The sequence below is a fragment of the Lynx canadensis genome, chromosome C1, assembly GCF_007474595.2.
Source record: "Lynx canadensis isolate LIC74 chromosome C1, mLynCan4.pri.v2, whole genome shotgun sequence".
NCBI classification, from domain to species: Eukaryota; Metazoa; Chordata; class Mammalia; order Carnivora; family Felidae; genus Lynx; species Lynx canadensis.
Genome location: NC_044310.1, coordinates 64,218,640 through 64,241,109, shown reverse-complemented (window position 1 = coordinate 64,241,109; position 22,470 = coordinate 64,218,640). Strand labels below are relative to the sequence as shown.

At 35.1% G+C, this 22,470-nt stretch overlaps 1 protein-coding gene across 1 annotated transcript in view; it reads left to right on the top strand.

Moving 5' to 3' along the window:
• The window catches only part of PIGK (phosphatidylinositol glycan anchor biosynthesis class K), a 122,268-nt gene that overhangs the window by 73,501 nt on the left and 26,297 nt on the right, over window positions 1-22,470 (top strand). Inside the window, exon 10 of the mRNA XM_030324596.2 lies at window positions 7,757-7,841. Coding sequence (XP_030180456.1) covers window positions 7,757-7,841 — 85 coding nt within the window. The remainder of the gene's footprint in view (window positions 1-7,756; window positions 7,842-22,470) is intronic.

Here is a 22,470-nt window from a genome sequence, read left to right as displayed (position 1 = left end):
TAACCCAGTGAAGAAATGGGCAAAACACATGAATAGACACTTTTCCAAAGAATACATCCAGATGGCTAACAGGCACATGAAAAAATGTTCAACATCACTCATCATCAGGGAAATATAATCAAAACCACAATGAGATACTACTTCATACCAATCAGAATGGCTAAAGTTAACAACTCTGACAACGTCAGATGTTGGCAAGGTGCAGAGAAAGGGGAACACTTTTGCACTGCTGGTGGGAATGCAAACTGATGCAGCCACTCTGGAAAACAGTATGGAGGTTCCTCAAAAAATTAAAAATAGAACTACCCTATGACCCAGAAATTGCACTACTAGATATTTATCCATGGGATACAGGTGTGCTCTTTCGAAGGGACATATGTACCCCAATGTTTATAGCAGCACTATCAACAGTAGCCAAAGTATGGAAAGATCCCAAATGTCCATCAATGGATGAATGGATAAAGAAGAAGTGGTATATAGATATAGATATAGATATAGATATAGATATAGATACAACGGAGTATTACTCAGCAATCAGAAAGAATGAAATCTTGCCATTTGCAACTATGTGGATGGAACTGGAGGGTATTATGCTAAGCAAAATTAGTCAGAGAAAGACAAATATCATATGACTTCACTCATATGAGGACTTTAAGATACAGAACAGATGAACACAAGGGAAGGGAAGCAAGAAGAATATAAAAACAGGTAGGGGGACAAAACATGAGACTCTTAAATATGGAGAACAAACAGAGGGTTACTACTGGAGGGGTTATGGGAGGGGGGGATGGGCTAAATGGGTAAGGGGCATTAAGGAATCTACTCCTGAAATCATTGTTTCACTATATGCCAACTAATTTGGATGTAAATTAAAAAAAAAAAAAATTAAAAACCACTGAGAAAAAAAATAATGACATTAAAAAAAGAAAAGTTAGATGGTTCTGTGAACTTTTGGAAAGCCTGCCCACAACTTTTGCCAGACAAGAGGTTACTTCTGAAGTCCCTCAGTGACAACTAGAGCTTTGTTTTTAGGGATTTTGTTAAAACCACTTTTCTGAGTTGCTCAGGAGGTATTCTTTTTTTTAACTGCTATGTGCACTTTTATATCATACTGCAAGCTGACAGAAAATAAGATGCATTTCAACAGTTGGGCCATAATTTAATGTAACCTTAGTTTTCTTAGGAATTAAGTTTCTGTTCTCTACTTCACATTATGTTTCTTTCCTCTGCTTCATCATCTTCCTTGTGCCTCTTCAAAGTAAGTAATATACAACGTTATGTTTTAATATCTTCTTTTACAAGTTTTTAGTTTGATAATTACAAGAACCGTGATGCTGCCAACTTGGGAGGGGATTTCATTTCGAGGAAATGATACATTAGATTATTGTCTCATTGTATAACCTGTCTTCACGAAAATAATCATCATTGACTCTTGGGACCTTTCTGGAGTTGTAATAACATTTCATGTTTGTCTCTATTGACCAATACATTTGAGTTCTTTTCTCCCTCAGAGTATCTCTAAATGTTCAAGAATGTCATAGTGCCCCAGGTTTGTCAGGTATATCTTGCACAACAATATGTGCTGTCACTGATATGAATGCTTCAGCATTTTTAAAAATACAGTTTAGGGGGCACCTGGGTGGCTCGGTTGAGCGTCCGACTCTTGATCTCAGCTCATGTCATGATCCCACGGTTCATGAGATAGAGCCCTGGTCAGACTCTGCAGCTGATAGCACAGAGCCTGCTTGGGATTCTCTGTCCCCCTCTCTCTCTTCCCCTCTGTCTCTGCCCCTCTCCCCACTCTCAAAAATAAATAGACATTTTAAAAAAATACAGTTAGAAGTGGAAATTTTTTCATCCTTTTTAAAAGACAGTATTGTGTTAGGAAACTAATTTAGTTTCACTATATACGTTTAGTTTCAAATAATTATTTTGAGATACCATGTTCAAGAGGCTATGCTAACTTGGCTAGCTTCCTGTTTTTGATGTTTTGAGAATTTCTTTGTGATTTTGGATTGCGCTAGGTGATGTGTCTTGAATTATTTTATTGATCTTAATTTTTAGTTTGTATTTGGCATAGCACAGTGTCTATGCTTTCCTCTTCTTTTTTGTCGGGTATATATCTGGTGTTTGAAAAGGTGCCTTGGTGTTCTGCTTACAGGAAACAATGTCATTTTATACACAAATAATCTAATAAAGAATAAAGATTTCACCTGTTTCTGAATCAGATGGCCTCATAAATGGTCATAGTACATAATTTCACAGTATTATCTCAGGAGTGCTTGGAGAACACAGAAAGATTTTTGAGGGCAGTGGGCATCAGTGACAGAGTAAAAGAACACAAGATGAAGGTTTGTAAAGACTAACTTTATAGATGTCAGAATTTTTCCAGCAGTATTTTATTCAGTTACGTAGAGGATTTGGACAGTATTTTGATTTGAGATGGTAGCAACACTGTATTGGATCTAAAAACCTTTTGTAGTATAAATAAATTCTACTTACTATTTTCTACACAGTTTAAAAAAATAGTAAAGTAGGAGCGCATGGGTGGCTCAGTCAGGTATGTGTCCAACTCTTGATTTCAGCTTAGGTCATGAGCTCACGGTATGTGGGATTAAGCCCCGTGTCAGGCTCTGAGTTGACAGTGCGGAGTCTACTTGGGATTCTCTCTCTGCCCCTCCCCTACTCTCTCTCTCTCTCTCTCTCTCTCCCCCTCTCTCAAATAATTAAGCTAAAAAGAAAGAAAATAGCAAAGTAAAAAAAAAAAAAAGAATACACAGCTTTTTCCATGCAGAAATTACTCACTTGTTAAGTTATTTAAGTAGATCTTAGTGAAGGATAGTAGAGAAATTATATCCTTTTAGGAGAGACTCAAAACATTAAAGGAATACTAGGATGGCTTTAAGAAAGAGACCTTACCATTTTGTTAGAGAGAATTCCCACTTCCCTTAGGATGGCAGCCATATGTACATTGAAATTAATATTTGTAGTTTTCTTACTTTCTGAATTACACTATAAGCATGAACTACTTGATCAGAGCCCTGAGCTCAGAGGATTTGGGAGATGGGGCTTTGAAAGTGTGGGTGACCTTAGGTGACAATTTGGGGAAAGCACTAATTCTGAGAGAATGGAAGATACCTCATAAGGGTGGGGGTTTGTCCTTTGGAGGATTGGTGGTGAAAGGGAAGAAAGAAGCAGCTGAAGACAAGGGTCTAAAAGAAATAAGATAATTTTTTTTAGAAAGACAAATTCTATACCCACCACCGCCACAAAAAGTACTATTTATTCAAGAGTGTACACTTCACTGTATTCACAGAGGAGGGTGCTCTTGAACTGAGAAACCTAATAAGCTAACTTACCTCTCTTCTCAACACAACTTGGTACTGATGATCCTGGAGAAAACAAGTACAGATAATCTTTAACAGAAAAAGAAGGCAGGGGTGCCTGGGTGGCTCTGTCGGTCAAGCGTTCCACTTCCGCTCAGTTCATGATCTCATGGTTTGTGAGTTTGAGCCACATCAGGCTCTGTGCTTACAGCTCAGAGCCTGGAGCTTGCTTCAGATTCTGTGTCTCCCTTTCTCTGCCCCTTGCCCCCCCCTCAAAAGTAAATAAACATTTTTAAAAAAGAAAAAAAGAAAAAGAAGCCAGGAGCTGTATAAAGTTGCTATAAGAAAACAAAATTTAAATAACACCTTTTACACACGCACACACGGGGTGGGGGTAGGGAGAGAGAATGAAAGGAAAAATAAAAGAAAAGCCACAAAACAGAAGAAACCTGAAATACAACACTAGGACATGAATAGCCTATATTAAGCAAGCAATTGCATTATTGAAGAACACCGTGAATCAGAGTTCCAAAACTCACAACTAAAATGTACAAACAACAGGAAGATGTATGAAACAGGAACTGATTGAACTCTGGAAAGAAATCGACAGAAGACAAAAATCATTTTAGAAATGAAAACTAAATCAGAAGGCACCCAAGTGAAGATAGAAATTACCAAAAGTTCAGTAAGAGACATAAAGAATAGAAATGAAAGAGAGTCAAGGAAATGAAACTGAAATAGGAAAGCTAAAAGGATCAGAGAGAGAGAGTGATCGAGAAAATCCAATATATTTAGTTGAAGAAGCTGAACTAGAAAAGCAAATGGAAAATGAACAGAAATAACATTTAAAATGATAATAAACTTTTCTGAAATAAAAGGAGATCTTCATTTCTATACTGAAAGATCTCCTGTGTCCCTGGGAGAATTGATCTAGAACAACTGACTTAGCTATATCCTATGGATACATGGACACATAGATATGTATTAGACCTTAGAAGTATAAAAAAGACCAAGCCTCCAAGCCAAAACATAAAAAATAATTTTAAAATTTAAAATATACTAAAAATGAAACTAGGAGCACCTGGGTGGCTCCAGTCAGTTGAGGGTCCAAATCTTGATCTCAGCTGAGGTCTTGATCTCAGGATTGGGAGTTCAAGCCCTGTGTTGGGCTCTGTGCTGGGCGTGGAGCCTACTTAAAAAAAAAATAATAAAGAAAAAATGAAAATAATTAAAATTGAAAGAAAATCAGCTTTGATATCACACTTCTAGCAACGTATAAATTAAGAAAATGATGGAGAGACATTTTTAAGAAGTTAAAAATGAGAAATAATTGTAATTTGTTGTGAAACATTAAGTAAAACACTTCTAAGTCCATAGTGATAAGTGACAACCAAGAGTTCTTGTGAATTGTGCTTGGAATGACTTTTTAAAAATGTCTTGCAGTTATTAAGAAAATTTTCAAACCTACCCTTGGTTGATGCATACTAAAGTGTTTGGATGTGAACTGTCATATCTGCAACTTACTTTCAAATGTTTCAGAAAAAAATAAAACAATAACAAAAAATATATAGAAATATGTCTGGAATTTTTCATACCAGCTATTTGACATTTTTAAAAAGTCATTCAAAACAAATTGCTAGATTTCCAATATTTTTGTATCTTTTACATTGAGAGACATTTTGTGAATGAAATGTATTCCATCTTATATATTGTTACTTTAGATTTTTGGAATAAACAGGAACGAGTGCCTTTTTCATATTTGTATGTACTCTTAGAAGTACTGAAATGATTTAATCTTTATTCATTTGTTTCAGCAGATATTTATTGAAATTGTAGGAATCAAGGCAGTGGCACCAAACTGTATTGAGTAGTCATTGTATTCTTCCCCTCCACAGACACACAGTAAAAAAAAAAAAAACAAATACAAATATATGTCGGTTTCACTTAGAAATCTCTTTGATGATGAAGGAAAAAATTTGAGTTGAGTGATTTTATGATTGAATTGTGGTAGCTATTTATATATCCTTGCTACAAATCCTTTTTGAGATATACGATTTGCAAAAATTTTCTCCCGTTCTGTAGGTTGTTTTTTCACTTTCTTGAAGCACAGAAGTTTTAAATTTTGATGATATTTGATGTATCTATTTTTCTTTTGTTGCTTGGTATGTGTTTTATATACCTAAAAATGTAGATAGGCTTTTTAAATATACATTGTGAAATTGAACATTTTAAAATAATGGGGTTTTGATAATGGACTTTTTATTTTATTTTATTTTATTTTATTTTATTTTATTTTACTTTACTTTACTTTACTTTATTTTACTTTATTTTACTTTATTTTTAATTGTGGTAAAATGTGTTAGTCTGCTAAGGCTGCCATCATGCAGCACTATAGACTGGGTAGCTTAAACAACAGGAATTTATTTTCTCACAATTCTGGTGGCTAAAAGTCCAAGATCAAGGGGTTGGCAGGACTGGTTTCTTCTAAAGCCCTTTCTCCTTGAATTATAGATGGCCATGTCTTCCCTCCCTGTCTTCACTTGGTCTTTACTCGGTCTGCCTGTGTCTTAATCTCCTCTTCTTATAAGGCTGTTATCACGCTGGATTAAGGCCTACCCTAATGACTTCATTTAACCTTAATTACCTCTTTAAAGACCCTGTCTCCAAATCAGTCTTATCTTGAGGTACTCGTTCAACATACAAATTTTGGGAGCATACAGTTCAGCCCATAACATAAATGTGACATAAAATTTACCATTGTAATCATTTTTAACTATCCAGTTCAGTGGCTAAGTACATTAACATTATCATGTAACCATTGTCACTATCCATTTCCAGAACTTTTTCATCTTTCGATACTGAAACTAGCCTTTATTTTTTTTAATCTTCACTATTATTTTTTATTTGAGAGAGAGAGAGGAGAGAGAGTGCCACGAGCAGGGGAGAGTGGGGGTGTGGGAGAAAGAGAAAGAGGGAGAGAAAGAATCTTAAGCAAGCTCCACACACAGCACGGAGCTCAGTGGAGCTCGATCCCACAACCCTGGGATCATGAGTTGAGCCAAAATCAGGAGTTGGACGCACAACCAACTGAGCCACCAGGCTTCCTGAAACTACCCTGTAAACAATAATTCTCTGTTCTCTCCTACTTTGCCCCGGCAATCACCATTCTGCTTTTTGTCCCTATAATGCAATGTTTTAAGACAATTTTTTTTTATCATGAGTGAGTCTTCAAAATTCCCCCAAATTAATTACTTTTATACTTATTCTGCAAGGTATACAGATTTTTATCTAGTTACGAAGTTCTTTAAGCTCTTAAATCATAGGCAAAATTTTGTCCTTATTTATATATCTGCCTATTTTTTGGGATAGGTTCCAGGTTTCTCATCATCAGATTCCTTAATGGTAGCCCTAGAGACTCAGACTAGTCTCTTTGATTATTTTTCAAGATAAATCAAGGTTAAATTTTTAAAATTCAGTTTTTAAGTCGATAAGTTGCTGTATAATTTATAGATAAAAATGGGTGAATACGTTTAGTTCCTTTTATTTTGAAATATGATGATTTCCTATTTCAAAAAAGGTCAATTTTTTAAAAACATTTTTTCTAACTCTCTTCACTTGGGGAGATTTTATTTTTATTTCTACTGTGCACTTTACTATTTTATACTATATTAGGTCTTATGTCAACTCTGCATCTCATCGTAAGTGGAGATATTAAAGAAAATATTTTTCAATATAAAATGACAGCCTCTCAGTTATTGTTGTCTTCATTTTATTCACATATTCATTCAGCAAACATTTATTGAGTATTGTAAGTAAACACTGGATATACAAGAAAGACTAAGACATGGTTTTTGTCTTCAGGGAGGTCAAAGTGTGTCTTAAACAGGTTTAAATAATTATCTTCGCAGGAAGAGTAAACAAAGGAGGGATTGGTGGTTGGTCCAAACAGGAAACAGAATGGAGAGCATCAGAGAGGCATGGAGCTAAGGCCCACTGGCAGGTGGCCAGTAGTTGGGGATGTGGTTGACAACAACAGACCGTTACCTAGAGGAGGAGTTGCTGGACATGGAGGTTGAATGTGTTCCGAGCCAGGTTTTGAAGTCCTTTAAATACCATATTAAAAAGCACCCCTATAAATAGGAAATTCTTAAATAGTTTTAAGTCTCAGAGTAAAAGACAGAATCCAAGAATATTAGATAATGTTAACTAATCTTATTACATCGTAATTAAATGCAATTTGAATGTATTTATGGTTACATCATCTAAAAATTATCACTAGGTGGTTTTTCATAGGTTTTCATAAGTACTAGTTATTTCAGAAGCATTAAGTATAGATTTTTAATAGTTTTCATATTTGGCATATTTAGATATTTGCTATATTTAAAAATAGTATTTACCTTAGTCATGTGTTTTCTAACTCCTTTTTTCAGATATAAGAAAGAGTGGATGGATGAGGAACTAATGGAACCTCTAAAATATGCTGAACAACTTCCTGTAGCTCAGATAATACACCAGGTTTGCTTTCCATTTTATTCTTTTGAAAGAAACAAGATTTTTAATCTTTGAAAAGTAATTGCGTTTGTTAGGTTTTTCAGAATCAATGTGCTATAGCTGAAAGGCATTCCAGGCCATCTATCCCTATTTGGACTCCACCTATTACAGTTGAAAGTCTCATTCAAAGCACAATATTAAAAGGCTACTTGCTGTGTATAGTGGAATTCTTATATAAAATACAGGGTAAAATCAGAATTATCTTTTGTTCATTACTTAACAACAAGACTTAATTTCAGAAAACTTTCATTTGAACCATTGTGTATAGTTCTTGTTAGTGACAAGGAGAAAGAGCTGAAAAATTGTCATTTGGTGTAATTTTTTTGAGTAGCTAAAATAAGAAAACAGTCTTTCCTTACTTCCTTCACCCTACCCCATTATCAGCTCTTGTAAAGTGTAATTCTAAATGTCATGTGGGCAGGTTTGTTTTTTTTTTTTTATCCCCAATTATAATGACTCTATCATCCCTTCTGCATAACTATAATCTTAGAGAAGGCAGTGTGGTAGGTATTTAAACTAAGATTTTGTAGTGTGATTTTGATAGCATATGAAGTCTAGGGCCCTGGACAGATCCTAATTTTAAATGGTCTGTTGACAAGAGACAAGAGGCATGGCCTTGAGAACTACCTGATTTTTCAGAATCTATAGATTAAAAGCCCTTAAAAATCGGAATGTGTCAGAATTTTAGTGTCTGTTCATTATTATTATGAGCCTTTCCATATGTCTTTGTTAACCGAAAGAATTTTCACTTAGCTAATTTGGTTTGATTAGAAGAAGTACTGGTTTGAGCTTATTAAAAGAAATAGGCTTTTACTTTTAAATGATGACTATAGAGATCTTTTCATTGACATCAGAATTTAATATTAAATTCTATGAGATATTACAAAAAAAAAAACAAACAGAAATTTGCTGCCTTGGGAAGCCTATCTGTGTTTGGTAATCAGGTCCAGTTTATATGTCAGGAATTCCCTAGTGTTGTCAGAGCTTAAATGACCTAACAGCCTGCAAATGTCACATTTAAAATTCTGTCTTCATGCCTGACTCTCAGCATAAATGAATTAAACAGCAGAGCAGGCAGCAAGTCAATATGTTCTTAACAGTAAGAGTGAGCAATGAAACAGTTTGTGGTTTGTTCAGAATAGGTAAATAGAATCTGCCCAGAGCAGTTCACCTGGAATAAAATCTGAAACAGGAAACAAGAATTAACCTTTAGCATGGTTGACCAGATGAAATGTCAGTCATATTTTTATAGCATGAATGAACCAGTAAACTATGCTTTATGTAACAGCTGCATTTTGCTATTATACACTGTATGAATTCAAAGATGAAAATTTCTGACCCTGGTGAAAATTTTTATTGTGATATTTTTGGCAATATAAGAAGTTATATTAACTTTAACACTAAATTATAAACATTATTATAGAGTACCTGAAGTTATAAAATTTAAATTTTGAAGAAATTTGCATGATAAGTTTTTTTTTTTAATTTTTATTGAATAAGATTAATTGTGTTCTCAAGGGGTAATCAGGAATGGACACTGTTAAACCAGGCTCTTATTTATTCTTCTTGTTATTTCCTTTTATTGACAGTACTACAATTGTAGGACTGTTACCATTATGTGTCCAAGCAATCTTTAAGAAATATATGAATTCTGTTGCTAGCAGTTCACTACAGGTGAATTATTTGAAAGCAGTTTCTTTCCTGTAAGAGAATAGTAATACATGTGATAATTAGGTTCACCCAGTCCCTCAAAAGCTTTTTAATCAGTACTATATCCAAATTATGGCATAATTGTTGTATATGTGTAACCTCTACTGTTAACTCTTCTTATACGATAAGTAACTATTTTCCTCTAATCTTGAATCATGCTTAATTTATGCCTGTTTTGGAGCATGTACCATTTCTGTTTGAAATAACATGCTTTATTCACATGCCTTTCATCATCTCTTATTTGAGATCTCTTATTTCAGGACACTCTTGATTTCTTGATATTCCTTTCAGCATCTTACCTTGTGCCATGTATGCATTTACCTGAATGGCCAGATATGTATTTTTAATGGTTCACTGAGAGCCAGCAGCACCTCTTTTCCTTACTGCCAAGACATGAGAAGCCAGAGCCTCTCACTAGTAGCGTAGTTTAGAAGCTGTAGGAGAGGAGGAGCAGGGACAGGGGACTGTAATATGAGGAGCAACGTGAGAAGTGGAAGAGAGAGTAATGGGTCTCAGTATTCTGAGTAATTTGTGTACGTTACTTAAATAGCATTTTACAGTCAGGAGCTAAGTAAGATTCTCAGTGATGCCATTTTATACTGCCAAATAATTTCCATTTTTTAAGGGTCCTAGCAAATATAATAGTACATCTAGGTAACACAGAGATTCAAGTTATAAACAATAGAATTAATAAAGGAATCTGGCAAGATAGCCAGATATAAGATAAGTAAAACTGATAGCTTCTCTGTATTTACAGTAAGCACAAAGAATGGAAATGGAAAAAAATTTCTTTCACAACAGTGAGAAAGAACTATAAAATACTTAGGGGGTACCTGGGTGGCTAAATCGGTTAAGCATCTGACTTAGGCTCAGGTCATGATCTCATGGTTAGTGAGTTCGAGCCCAGCGTTGGTCTCTTTGCTGACAGCTCAGAGCCTGGAGCCTGCTTTGGATTCTGTGTCTCCTTCTCTCCGCCCCGCCCCTGCTCACGTTCTGTCTGTCCGTCTCTCTCTCTCTCTGAAAAATAAACATGAAAAAAAAATTTTAAATAAAATTTAATTAAAATACTTAGGAATAAATTTAACAAGTAAAGCACAGGACCTGTATAATAAGAAATATAGAAACACACCATGCTTCATAAACAGAAAGGCATACCAGTACTTGGTGGGTGCAGGGAACTTAATGCCATAAAAGTAAAATTTCTTCCAAATTAGCAATCCTAATTAAAATGGAGGCAAAATGACTTTTTTAATGTTAAGAAAAAATTGACCACATAGTTCATGTGGAAGAACAAATGTCTAATAGTAGCTAAAAGGGAGATGGCCTTACCAGAACACAGCCACTTGAATTAGACACACATGGTATGGACAAAGGAATAGACAAATGGATTAGTGGAATACAATGGTGGAGTGTCTTTCAAACTTCATTCATTACAATTCACAATAAGAAATGCATTTTACATGCATTATGACCCTTGATGTATGTGTTTATATGTTTGTGTTAGAATTAAAAATTTCATGATATATTTACCCTCATTATATATGATGCATACTGATATTTTGTTTTTCTATTTTATATTTTTAAAAGTCCAAATAAAGCCTACTAAGTTGATTTTAAAAGCAGCAAGTGTCCTGACCTGTGATTTGAAAGATATTAAAATAGATAATCCAAAGAAAAAATTCATTTTATTTCATTATTTAATATATGATTAAGACGATATATCATTTCAGTAGAAAACTGCTTAAATTTCTAATTCATACTGTATATGATGTAAGTTTTCTATAGATTAAAGACTTAGAGTAAAATAAATAAAAATTTTAGAAGAAAATCTAGGCAACTGCATTTTAATCTGGAAGTAAGGTAGAATGTTTTAATGAACACAAAACCCAAAAGATATGTTCAGCTCCATAAAAATAGAAGATTGTGTACAACACAAAATACCACAACATTAAAGGACTAATGTTAGAATCAAGACAAAATGTTTACAAAGAAGACAAAAGTAAATTAGTTAATATCCAAAATATACACAAGACTCTTAGAAGTTTATAAAAGCAAACAAAACAACTCAGTAGACAAAAAAGACAAAAGAGATGAAAAGCAATTCAGAGAAAACAAACCTAAGTTACCAATGGACGAAAGGAAAGAGTCTCAAACTCAGTAAGGAAGTGCACATTACAAAGTCAGTGAAACGATTTTATGTCCTTCAAATTGGCAAAAATTAAAAAGACACTTTAGAAAAACAGTTTGACAGTTCCTCAAAAGGTTTAAATGTAGAGCTACCATATGACCTGGTGATTCCAACCTAGGTATATAAAAACATACATCCACACAAAAACTTATACAGCAGCATTATTCATAATAGCCAATAATTTGTGGAAACAGCCCAAATGTTCATCAACTGATAAATGGATAAGTAAAATAAGTGTTTCCATACATGGAATATTATTCAATGATAAAAGGGAATGAAGTACTGATATATGCTACAACATGGATGAACCTTGAAAGCAGTATGTTAAGTAAATGAAGCCAGTCATAGAAGACCATATATTGTATGGTGTCATTTGTATGAAACGTCAAGAATAGGTTAATTTATATAGAGAGAAAGTAGATTAGTGGTTGCCTAGGACTGGAATGAGGTAGGGAAATGGGGACTCACTTCTGAATGGGTGCGGGTTTCATTTTTTGGAGTGACAAAGTTGTTCTAAACTTTATGGTAATCATTGCAAAGCTCTGTGAATATACTAAAACTGTTGAATTGTACATGTTAAAAGCCCAAATTTTACATTGTCTGAATTATATCTCAATAAAGGCATTTTAAAAATTAAAAACGTCCATTTCTGGCAGAGACGCTAAGAAAAACGTATGTGTATACCTTGTTGCTAGATACCGAAATCATTTCTTTTTATAAGGTCATCTTGTAACATCTCTTCACATTAAATATATACAGTATACCCTTCAACCTAATGGTTCCACTCATGACAATGTAGCTTGTACTACTAATATATAAATAAAAGTACTAGCATATAAGAATCTCAGTACAGCAACATTTATATCAGCCTTGCATGTGGCCACAACATACTGGAAACAATGTGAATGTTCCTCAGCGGAGTTGATACAGTGTGTATGATTTTTAGAAGCCACAATTTGGTAAAGCAAATATATATTTTTTCCATATTTTTTGATAATTGGATGTATTTTCATATCAACTGACCTCTTTCCTTTCCTCTTGGCTATTGATAGAAAGTTTAATCTAGTCATTCACACCCTGGATTTACTCCTTCTTCCACTCCTTCCTGGGATGATGAAATCACAGTTTAGGTAATAGGGACTAGTTGATACAGCTTCATGGCGCTGAGAGATTCAAAGTGTACCGACTGACGTATACTGTTACATTGTGTTGTTTGGGAGTGGCGTCACTCCCTCTGGTAATCACTGAGGTGGTTGGTGTGCACAGCACATCTGTTAATCCTTCCTAAGGATTGTGCATGGTTGCAGAGTGCTAACAATGGTAGAGGAAGAGATCTGAATTGACAGTGGGAAAGACCAGCTCCTTATTTGTTGTCATTCCTTTTCTATCTTTTTAACCCTCTTCCCAACTTTCTTCCTCTTCTTTCTTGCCCCTGTTTCCTTCTGAGTCCTGTAAGCTAAAGTTACATACATTCTTTGCAAATGTTGGTGAAGTTTGTTAGTATTTTCATTGGACAGTGCATTAAATGCAGCGTCTGATACATAGTAGACACTGGACAAGTATGGTGACTATTGATTATTGAATTTAAGGGTCTTGACATGCTAAGAAGCTAAATGAGTTAAGGGATCTCCAAAGGTCACTAAGAGGTAGCTTGTTGGCAGACCTATTTATGATTTTCAGGTTCCTTTCATACCCAACAGTGGTGGTATTGATTAAACATGTCTGAGTACATATGTAGATTGTAAGATTCATTGTATTAATAATTTAGGCATTCTAGTGCCCTACAACAAAATTTTAAAAGTACAAATCATAGGAAAATATAAATTGCAGGGGTGGCTCAGTGGCTCAGTTGGTTATGCGTCTGATCTCAGTTTTGGCTCAGGTCATGATCCCACAGTTTCATGAGTTAGAGCCTCACATCTGGCTCTGTGTTGGCATCAAGGAGCCTTCTTGGGATTCTCTCTCTCCCACTCTCTCTGCCCCTCCCCTGCTCACTCTGCCTAACAAAAAAAAAAAAAAAAAAGAGAGAGAGAGAAAACGTATAAATTGCAATTACTGATATAAGGGGCATTACTATATAGGAAACTACAACTAATCCTTTTAAGGATTTATGAAGTTTGTTAGGACTTAAAAATATTATGAAGAAAGTACATAGACAAACTACAAAGAAAGTAGTTTGGTTAACCTTGTATGCTTATATTGATAATTTCTCTTTAAAGGTGATTATTTTTCTCTTAATTTGTTTATTAGGAAAGCAGGTATAGAACTATGTTACTGAGGCAGATATGGAGAGAAATGGATTATTTTCCCATATAAATTATTTTATATTTATGTCACTAATGTTAATTTTAAAGTTGAACCACTTCAAAAATAGCCTAAATTTAAGATTAAGATTGAAATAGGGGCACCTGGGTGGCCCATTCGGTTAAGTGGCTGACTCTTGATTTCAGCTCAGGTCATATGATCTCACATTTCGTGAGTTTGAGCCCCACACTGGGCTCTGTGCTGATAGTGCGGAGCCTGCCTGGGATTCTGTCTCTGTTACTCCCCAACCTTCATGTACGCTCTCCCTCTCAGAATAAATAAATAACCAAAAAAAAAAAAAAAAAAAAGATTTGAAATATATGACTATGCTATGGTATGTTCATTTCACTTTAGTTTGTAAAGGTAAGTTGAATTACCACCACGTGGAGTTTAGTGAATGATAAAATAATGACAACTAGGAATTTAAAAAAATAATCAGAAAAAAAATTAAAATTAAAAAAAAAAAATCAGACACAAAGTCTTTCCAAAAGAGAAATTTGTATGTAGTTAGGAATGTATATTAGCATAGTCTCAAATACAGATGTTACTTAAGGTTGCTTAGAAGTAAAATATTTTAGAAATGTACTGAAAAATGAAAAGGTCAGTAATGAATGAATATGTGTAATTTAACTAATTATAACACTTTTTTTTTAGTCTCATCTAGTTAGGCATGTGTTTTATTTTTTAAGATTGTGTGTCGAGAATCAATTTTAGTTAGCCCTGGCAGATATTAAAATATCTAGGCCTATACTGTTTAGATATATAGAATGACACTATTGCAAAAATGTAGGTGAGTCTTATGCATAGAATAAATAGTTCACCTAGCTATCCTAGAAACCTCAGTCTGTATCGAGATTATACAAATGGTAAAGATCCCATCATAGACCAGTGGGAAATTAAAGAACTATTTAATAAATGATGCTAGGACAGTACAAAAGTATTTGGGGGGCGTTAGATTCTTGCTTTATAACACATGGAAGAAGGAAATTCTAATCAGATTATAGATCAATACAAAAAATGGAAAATACCAAAATAATGAAAAAGTATACTGGTAAATATTTGTAGGTAAGGACTTTCTAAGCATGGAACATTATGACAGAAAATTGACATGTTTAACTTTGTAAAATGTAAAAGTTGTGTGCATCAAAGTGAAAAGGCAAATCTCAAGGTAGAAAAATATTTTCCTTACACAATTAACATCTTTAAATACCACTTTTACAACGTGATAAGGAAAAACACATAACACTCCAGTAGAAAAGGAGCAAAGAACTTACATAGACAAGCCTCAACGTTGAAATAAAAATGGCTAACAAACTGACGAAAACTTGTTAATATTCATTAGTAATCTAAGAATTGTTCATTTCAAACATAAAGTACCACTTCAAATAATTTCTTATGGGGTGCCTGGGTGGCTCAGTCAGTGGTCCAACTTCGGCTCAGGTCATGATCTCACGGTTCGTGAGTCGAGCCCCACATCCGGCTCTGTGCTGACAGCTCAGAGCCTGGAGCCTGCTTCAGATTCGGTGCCTCTCTCTCGCTCTGCCCCACCCCTGCTCATGCTCTCTCTCTCTCTGTCTCTCTCTCTCAAAAATACAGTAAATATTTTAAAATTTTTTCTTTAATTTCTTACATTAGCAAAGACATGAAAAGTAGTAATAGTAATGACAAAGCACACGCGCTACTAGAGAGGAGTGTACATTGGCACAAATCATGAAAAATGTAGTAATTTGTACTAAAATTTATAAATATGTTTATGAGCTATGTTTAAAGAACATGGCCAGTTGAGTGTATATGTTTATTCTCCTTCCTGAAAAATCCTGATAAAAGTGACAGTAAAGACATAAAAATATATAAACTCCAAAAGACAAAGAAAATGTAAGAGGAGAGAATAGCACACAAGAAGTAGTAAAAATTGGAAGAGGAAATAGAGTTGAACAAATGGTAACCAACTTAGCAGAATGGAAGAGCTGAGCCCTAACTTCCATCATGGGGGAGACCTGTAAGAGCAAGCCAATTTGTACTGTAGAACCGTGGGAAAGCGGGCACCAGGCATATCAAAGGTTGGGTGCAAAAAGGAACTGCCAAAGTCCTCCTCCTCTTTAGTTCCCAGAACACTGGCATTTATGCGTATATACTATCAGGTAGAAGGTGGGTAATTTCTGCCTGAATATACTAGTCTAATAGAGAATGTACATTTTGACATTTGCAGGATCCCAGTTTAATAGCCAAGTCCCACTGGTTTATCCCACTGGTAGGCCCAGTGGTTGATAAGTGCTGCTGATGCATGATTGGTGTTTTTATTTTTTCACTCTAACTATGAATATACAACTAAGAATTATCAGACTTTTAAAGAATATCCTTATTTTGAAAGACAAAAATCAAAATAAGCAAACAGAAAAGAAAATTTAATTACCACCACCACCACTTTAGAAAAAAATGAGAAGACATTTTATTTATGAAACAGGATACTATATAGAAAAGGAATATTCGGAAAACAAAGAAGAGCTCTTGGAAATTAAAACTATGAGAGTAGGGGCACCTGGGTGGCTCAGTTGGTTGAGCATCTGACTCTTGATTTTGGCTCAGGTTTTGATCTCACATTTGTGAACCCTGCATTCGGCTCTGCACTAGGTGTGGAGCTTGCTTAACATTCTCTCTCCACCTACCACTTGTGCGCGCTCTCTCTCTCTCTCTCTCTCTCTCTCTCACATCTTAAAAACAAAAACAAGAACAAAAACAAAACCAATTATGAGAGTAGAAATAAAAATATCAACAGAAAGTTTTGAGGGCAAAATTGAGGAAATCTCTCAAAAGGTAGGACAAAGAGACAAAAGGGAAAGTGAAGAAAAAGGGTAAGAAAATTGGAGGAATAACTGTTGGCATACAATTCTATATGAGTCTCTCATATTTCTGCACATCTAGTGAGCAGAGACGCTTAGAAAGCTTTTTTTTTTTAATTTTTTTTTTAACGTTATTTATTTTTGAGACAGAGAGAGACAGAGCATGAATGGGGGAGGGTCAGAGAGAGAGGGAGACACAGAATCTGAAACAGGCTCCAGGCTCTGAGCGATCAGCACAGAGCCCGACGCGGGGCTCGAACTCACAGACCGTGAGATCATGACCTGAGCCAAAGTTGGACATTTAACCGACTGAGCCACCCAGGTGCCCCAGAAGCTTTTTGTTCTAGACTATCTTGTCAAAGGTGTTTGTATAGTGAACAGTCTTGGAAGACAAATAGTGACTGTCTCAGGAGCAAAGGGCAGATTTGTTTGCTCTACAGTAAAATAAGGATAAGGTCTCCCTCTAGGGCAAAGTTTGGTCAGATGTGTTGCAGCTTCTTCTTTTTTTTTTTTTTTTTTTTTTTAATTTTTTTTTCAACGTTTTTATTTATTTTTGGGACAGAGAGAGACAGAGCATGAACGGGCGAGGGGCAGAGAGAGAGGGAGACACAGAATCGGAAACAGGCTCCAGGCTCTGAGCTATCAGCCCAGAGCCCGACGCGGGGCTCGAACTCACAGACCGCGAGATCGTGACCTGGCTGAAGTCGGACGCTTAACCGACTGCGCCACCCAGGTGCCCCAGATGTGTTGCAGCTTCTTATAAAAAATTTAGAATTTTCAAATCTGAGGATTTCCTAATCTGTTAAACTTATTATGTGCATAGCATCTGCCTAGGCCTGCAACTGCATTGTCCCCCATGGGACTTGGGAGGCAAGGAGAACTGGCAGAAACATGAAGAAGCTCATGCTGCTGTGAGCAATAAAGTCCTTTATCTCTGACCCAAGAGTCTCATGTCTTCTGCCAGTATCCATGAAACTTTTCTAGGCCCACCTGTTACCATGGAAGCAGGGTAAAATTTCATACCCTTTATGGTTTTAGACAATAATTAATAAAATCCAATGTCTGACTAATAAAAGTACTAGAAAAACAGGACAGAAAAATAGAGGGGAGGATATATTAAGAAATAATAGAAGAAAACTTTTCCAGAACTCAGTGTTTTACCAAGTGATCAGTACTGTGAAACAAATAGACCTCATTCCAAGGAACATCATTTTGAAATTTTAAAACAGTAAAAAACAAAAAGGAGACTCTAAAAACTTCCAGAATGGGAGGTGGGAAAAGGCCATGATCAAAAGAACAATAATCAGTGTCATCATCACACTTCTCAATAGCAACACTTAAAACAAGAAAGCAGTGGAGTGATATCTTCAAATTATGTGAGAAAATATTTCCAATTCAAGATTCTATTCATTGCTAAGTTATCCCTTCACATACCATGGTATAGGAAAGATAGTCAAAGTTTCAAAAAAATTTTTTTTTCATCCTTTCTCAAGAAGTTACTGGATGATTTATTGAATGAAGAGATAAGCCAAAAAACCTGAAAACATACCATCCAAGACACAAGAGATTGACTCATCAACATGAGATAGTCGTAAAGCTCCCAGATTAATGATGGTGAAAGGAAATCTCTGGTGACAGCCATATAGAATAGAAGCCATATTCTTTAAATAACAGACTATTCAATTATATGCCTCAGGAAAACTGGCAGAAAAAGAGTATGAACTAGAGCAGGATGGTGTAGTGCTCCAAGATGATTGTCCGTGGGACCAGTAGAGTGATGATAAAATATCTGATGTGTTTAACCATACTAAGAGAAGGTTTAGTAATATCTTAAGAGTATAAGCTACAGGGGGAAAAATTGTATATAAAAAAGATCAGAATGTATTTTGTGGCTCAACTCAAACAATAGTTGCATAGTTATAATAATGCAACAGTTGACTCTTTTACTAGAAATTTTAACATAAAGATATAGGGAAGATAGGAAGAAGAGAACTGGTGGGGGAAGGGAAGAATAGGGAGCATGATGATGTCAAGGAACAGATTTATCTTGCATAGGAAATCAGGAGATACAATGTGTAGGATTGTAAAACAAAATAGTGATATAAGCATATTTTCTAGAAATATTAGAGATAAATACCAGAAGAAGCTCTTAGATAACTACTTAAGATAACTACTTAATCTACTTAGATAACTCTAACATGATTAATTCTGAGGCAGGAGAATTGAAGGTGAAGTAGCAATGGAATTGTTATTTTTTGTTATGAAGCCCATGTTAGTTGTTAGCGTCTAGAACAATGTTTAGGCAATACTTCCCTAAATATAGAAATTTACTAAAAAGAAAAATTAAATTAAAAACAACAAAGAAAAGTCAATGGAATCCTAAGTTGTTTCTTTGAAAAGATAAAATTGATAATAGCTAGCCTGAACAAGAAAATAGAGAAGTACCAAATCAAGAATTAAAGAGGGAACATCACTACAACCCCTTTAGAAATAAAAAAGATAGGGGTGCCTAGGTGGCTCAGTCGGTTGAGCATTCAACTCTTGATTTTGCCTCAGGTCATGATCCCAGAGTCGTGGGATCAAGCCCCACATTGGGATCCACGCTGAGCGTGATTCTCTGTCTCTCTGCCCCCCTCCCCTGCTCGCACTGTCTCTATAAAAGAAGGAAAAGCAAACCAAACAAGCAAGAAAGGGAGTAATCAAAAAGATTATAAGTAAATTTTATGAAGACCTTTATCCCAGCAAATTAGTTGATTACAGTGAAATGGACAAATTCCTAGAAAAAATACAAATATTAAAAAGTGACCCAAAAAGAAACAGAAAAGTTGAATAGACCTTTATCAAGTCAAGTAAGAGAATTTGTAAATTAAAATCTTATCACAAAGAAAAGTCTAGACCCTGATGGTGTCAGTGGTGAATTCTATCAAACATTTACATAAAAAATAATACAATCTCAGAAAATTGAGGAGAGGGGAATGCTTCCCATCTCATTTTATGAGGCCAGTATACCCAGATATCAAAGACATCACAAGAGAAGAAAACCACAGATCATGAGGGATATCCCTCATGAACATAGACACAAACACTGTAACAAAGTATTAGCACAGAAACGAGACAACTTGTATAATAAGATCAAGCAGCTAGTCTATGGTAAAGCCAGTATTTAAACCTGGACATTCTAGCATGGGAGCTTGTATTCTTATGTACACTTGACTACATTGTGCTATGAAAGTAACAAAGATATGGTGTGAATGCAGTAAATGCAGACTAATTTAAACCTCCAATGAGTCTGTTCTTGGTCCTGATGATTATTGTCCCCTTTTGTGAAATTAAATTTAGCTTATGTTTCAGCCTGTTTCTATATTAGACCAGTTGTGTGTGTGTATGTGTGTCTGTATATATATATGTATATATATATACAGACACACATACACATATATACACACATATACATATATATACATATATGTGTGTGTGTGTGTATACATACATGCATGATTTAAACATTTTGATTAGAGACCTTTCAGTAGATGCTTTCCTGGGATTTAGATATTTAAGATATGGGAGAGATTCAATTCTGGGACATAACAACATGAAACAGTTTTATCTTCTTCATTATTTCAGGATCCTCCATCTAAGGCAAAGGTTCTTTGTAAACAAAGGTCCAAACCCATGTATGTTTTTAAAAACTTCAACTTACTCAAATGTTATATATCAGTGAATACTTTGCTTTAACAGAGATATATTACCCACTGTTCCCCGCCCCCCACTGTGTTCTTGTCCACATTCCAGGGTTTCTCTGGGTCCCCCTATTTCAATTATAAGGCTTCTTGCAGTCCTTTCATATTTTTAAAGATTAGTAGATTGCAAGACCTCTATTTGTTAGTACATCTGCACAGTATACATGATGATGGTACATTTTAACCTTACTGGTCTCTTTCATTCAGACAGCTGCTCAAAAAATTACTGTAGAGCTCTGTATCCATTAAAGGTTAAGTTTACTAGAGGCAAGGTACTGGAGAGTGGCCTGTCAGGTCCTAGGTTTTTTTTTTGCTTTTTTGTCCTTTAATTTTAATTTTTTTTCTTTTTAGAAAGAGAGCGAGACAGTACGAGTGGGAGAGGGGCAGAGAGGGAGACACAGAATCTGAAGCAGGCTCCAGGCTCTGAGCTATAAGCACAGAGCTCAATGTGGGGCTCGAACTCATGAACCGTGAGATAGTGACCTGAGTGGGGCTCGAACTCATGAACCGTGAGATAGTGACCTGAGTTGAAGTCAGATGCTTAACTGACTGAGCCAGCCAGGCGCCCCTGGTGGATCCTAGTTTAAAACTTAGAAGGTTGTCTTGCAAATGTTTCATCTGTGCTTTGTTAATTACTTTTTAATCCTAGATAAAATTTTTTCCAGTATAACCAGTCCGTATAGTGTCCTGGTATGTCCATTGTTTCTCATTATGCAGGACTGGTCTGGGCATCACAGAATATTTGGCATTCCTGGTGCTTCCAAGCACTTCTCAGTTATTATGATACCAAGCAACACTCTTACCTTTTCTGAACAGTCTCCCCTCTCATGGAGGGCAAGACCTCAGGTTGAGGACCACTGCAGGTAATTATTTGCAGTGTATGCCCATAGAATGTTTATTTGTCTCATGTCATCTCTTAATCTTATACTTGTGATATTTCAAAATATGTGTAATTAGAATCCCTGCTCACTTTTCTAAATTCTGAGATGTCTTGGACTCTGAAATTCTAGCTTCTGTCACGACATGACATGGAGTTGGATCATTTTTCAGTTCTGTCCTCATTTATGATAACTCTTCTTCATTGTGTTTTACTGTAGCTATTTTGGCATTTTAATGTTTTTCTATTCCAATAATACCTACCTCATTATAGGTAAACTTTATTAAAGGTTGACTGAAATGTCTATCAAATAGAAAATCTGACACTTTTTTAGAAATGTGCCTATTGAATTATCGATATCTGGAAACTCATGAAAAGGTTGCTGATTCCTTATCACTCTCACTGCCTAGGGACTGGCTAACATTGCTTTAAAATCTTACAGAGCTTTCCCTAATCATTGCAAATTTAAAACGGAAGTCTAATGGAAAATAATATACTGTTCATTTATTTTTATTCAAATTATAAGGCAAGTAATAAAAATTAAACTACTTGAAGGTCATATGCTGTTCTTTTAATATCAACTGGGATATGATTTTAAATTCATATAAATTAACCTCTGCTATCATATTATAACTTACGACAGTCACTTCCAAAATGTCACTTTTCAAGGGAGAAATGAAATAGTAAAGCTGTTTGAAAATAGTGATCAATATTTCAATACTGATATTTTATCAACTTTACGTAAGTTTGAAAACTTTTGTGCATTTATAAACTTGTCACCATAGTTTCTGATATATTAAATGTCTATATTAGAAATGAAAAATATGAGGGGCACCTGGCTGGCTCAGTCACAGGAGCATGTGACTCTTGATTTCAGGGTCATGAGTTTGAGCCCCACGTTGGGTGTAGAGGTTACTTAAATAAATAAGTATTA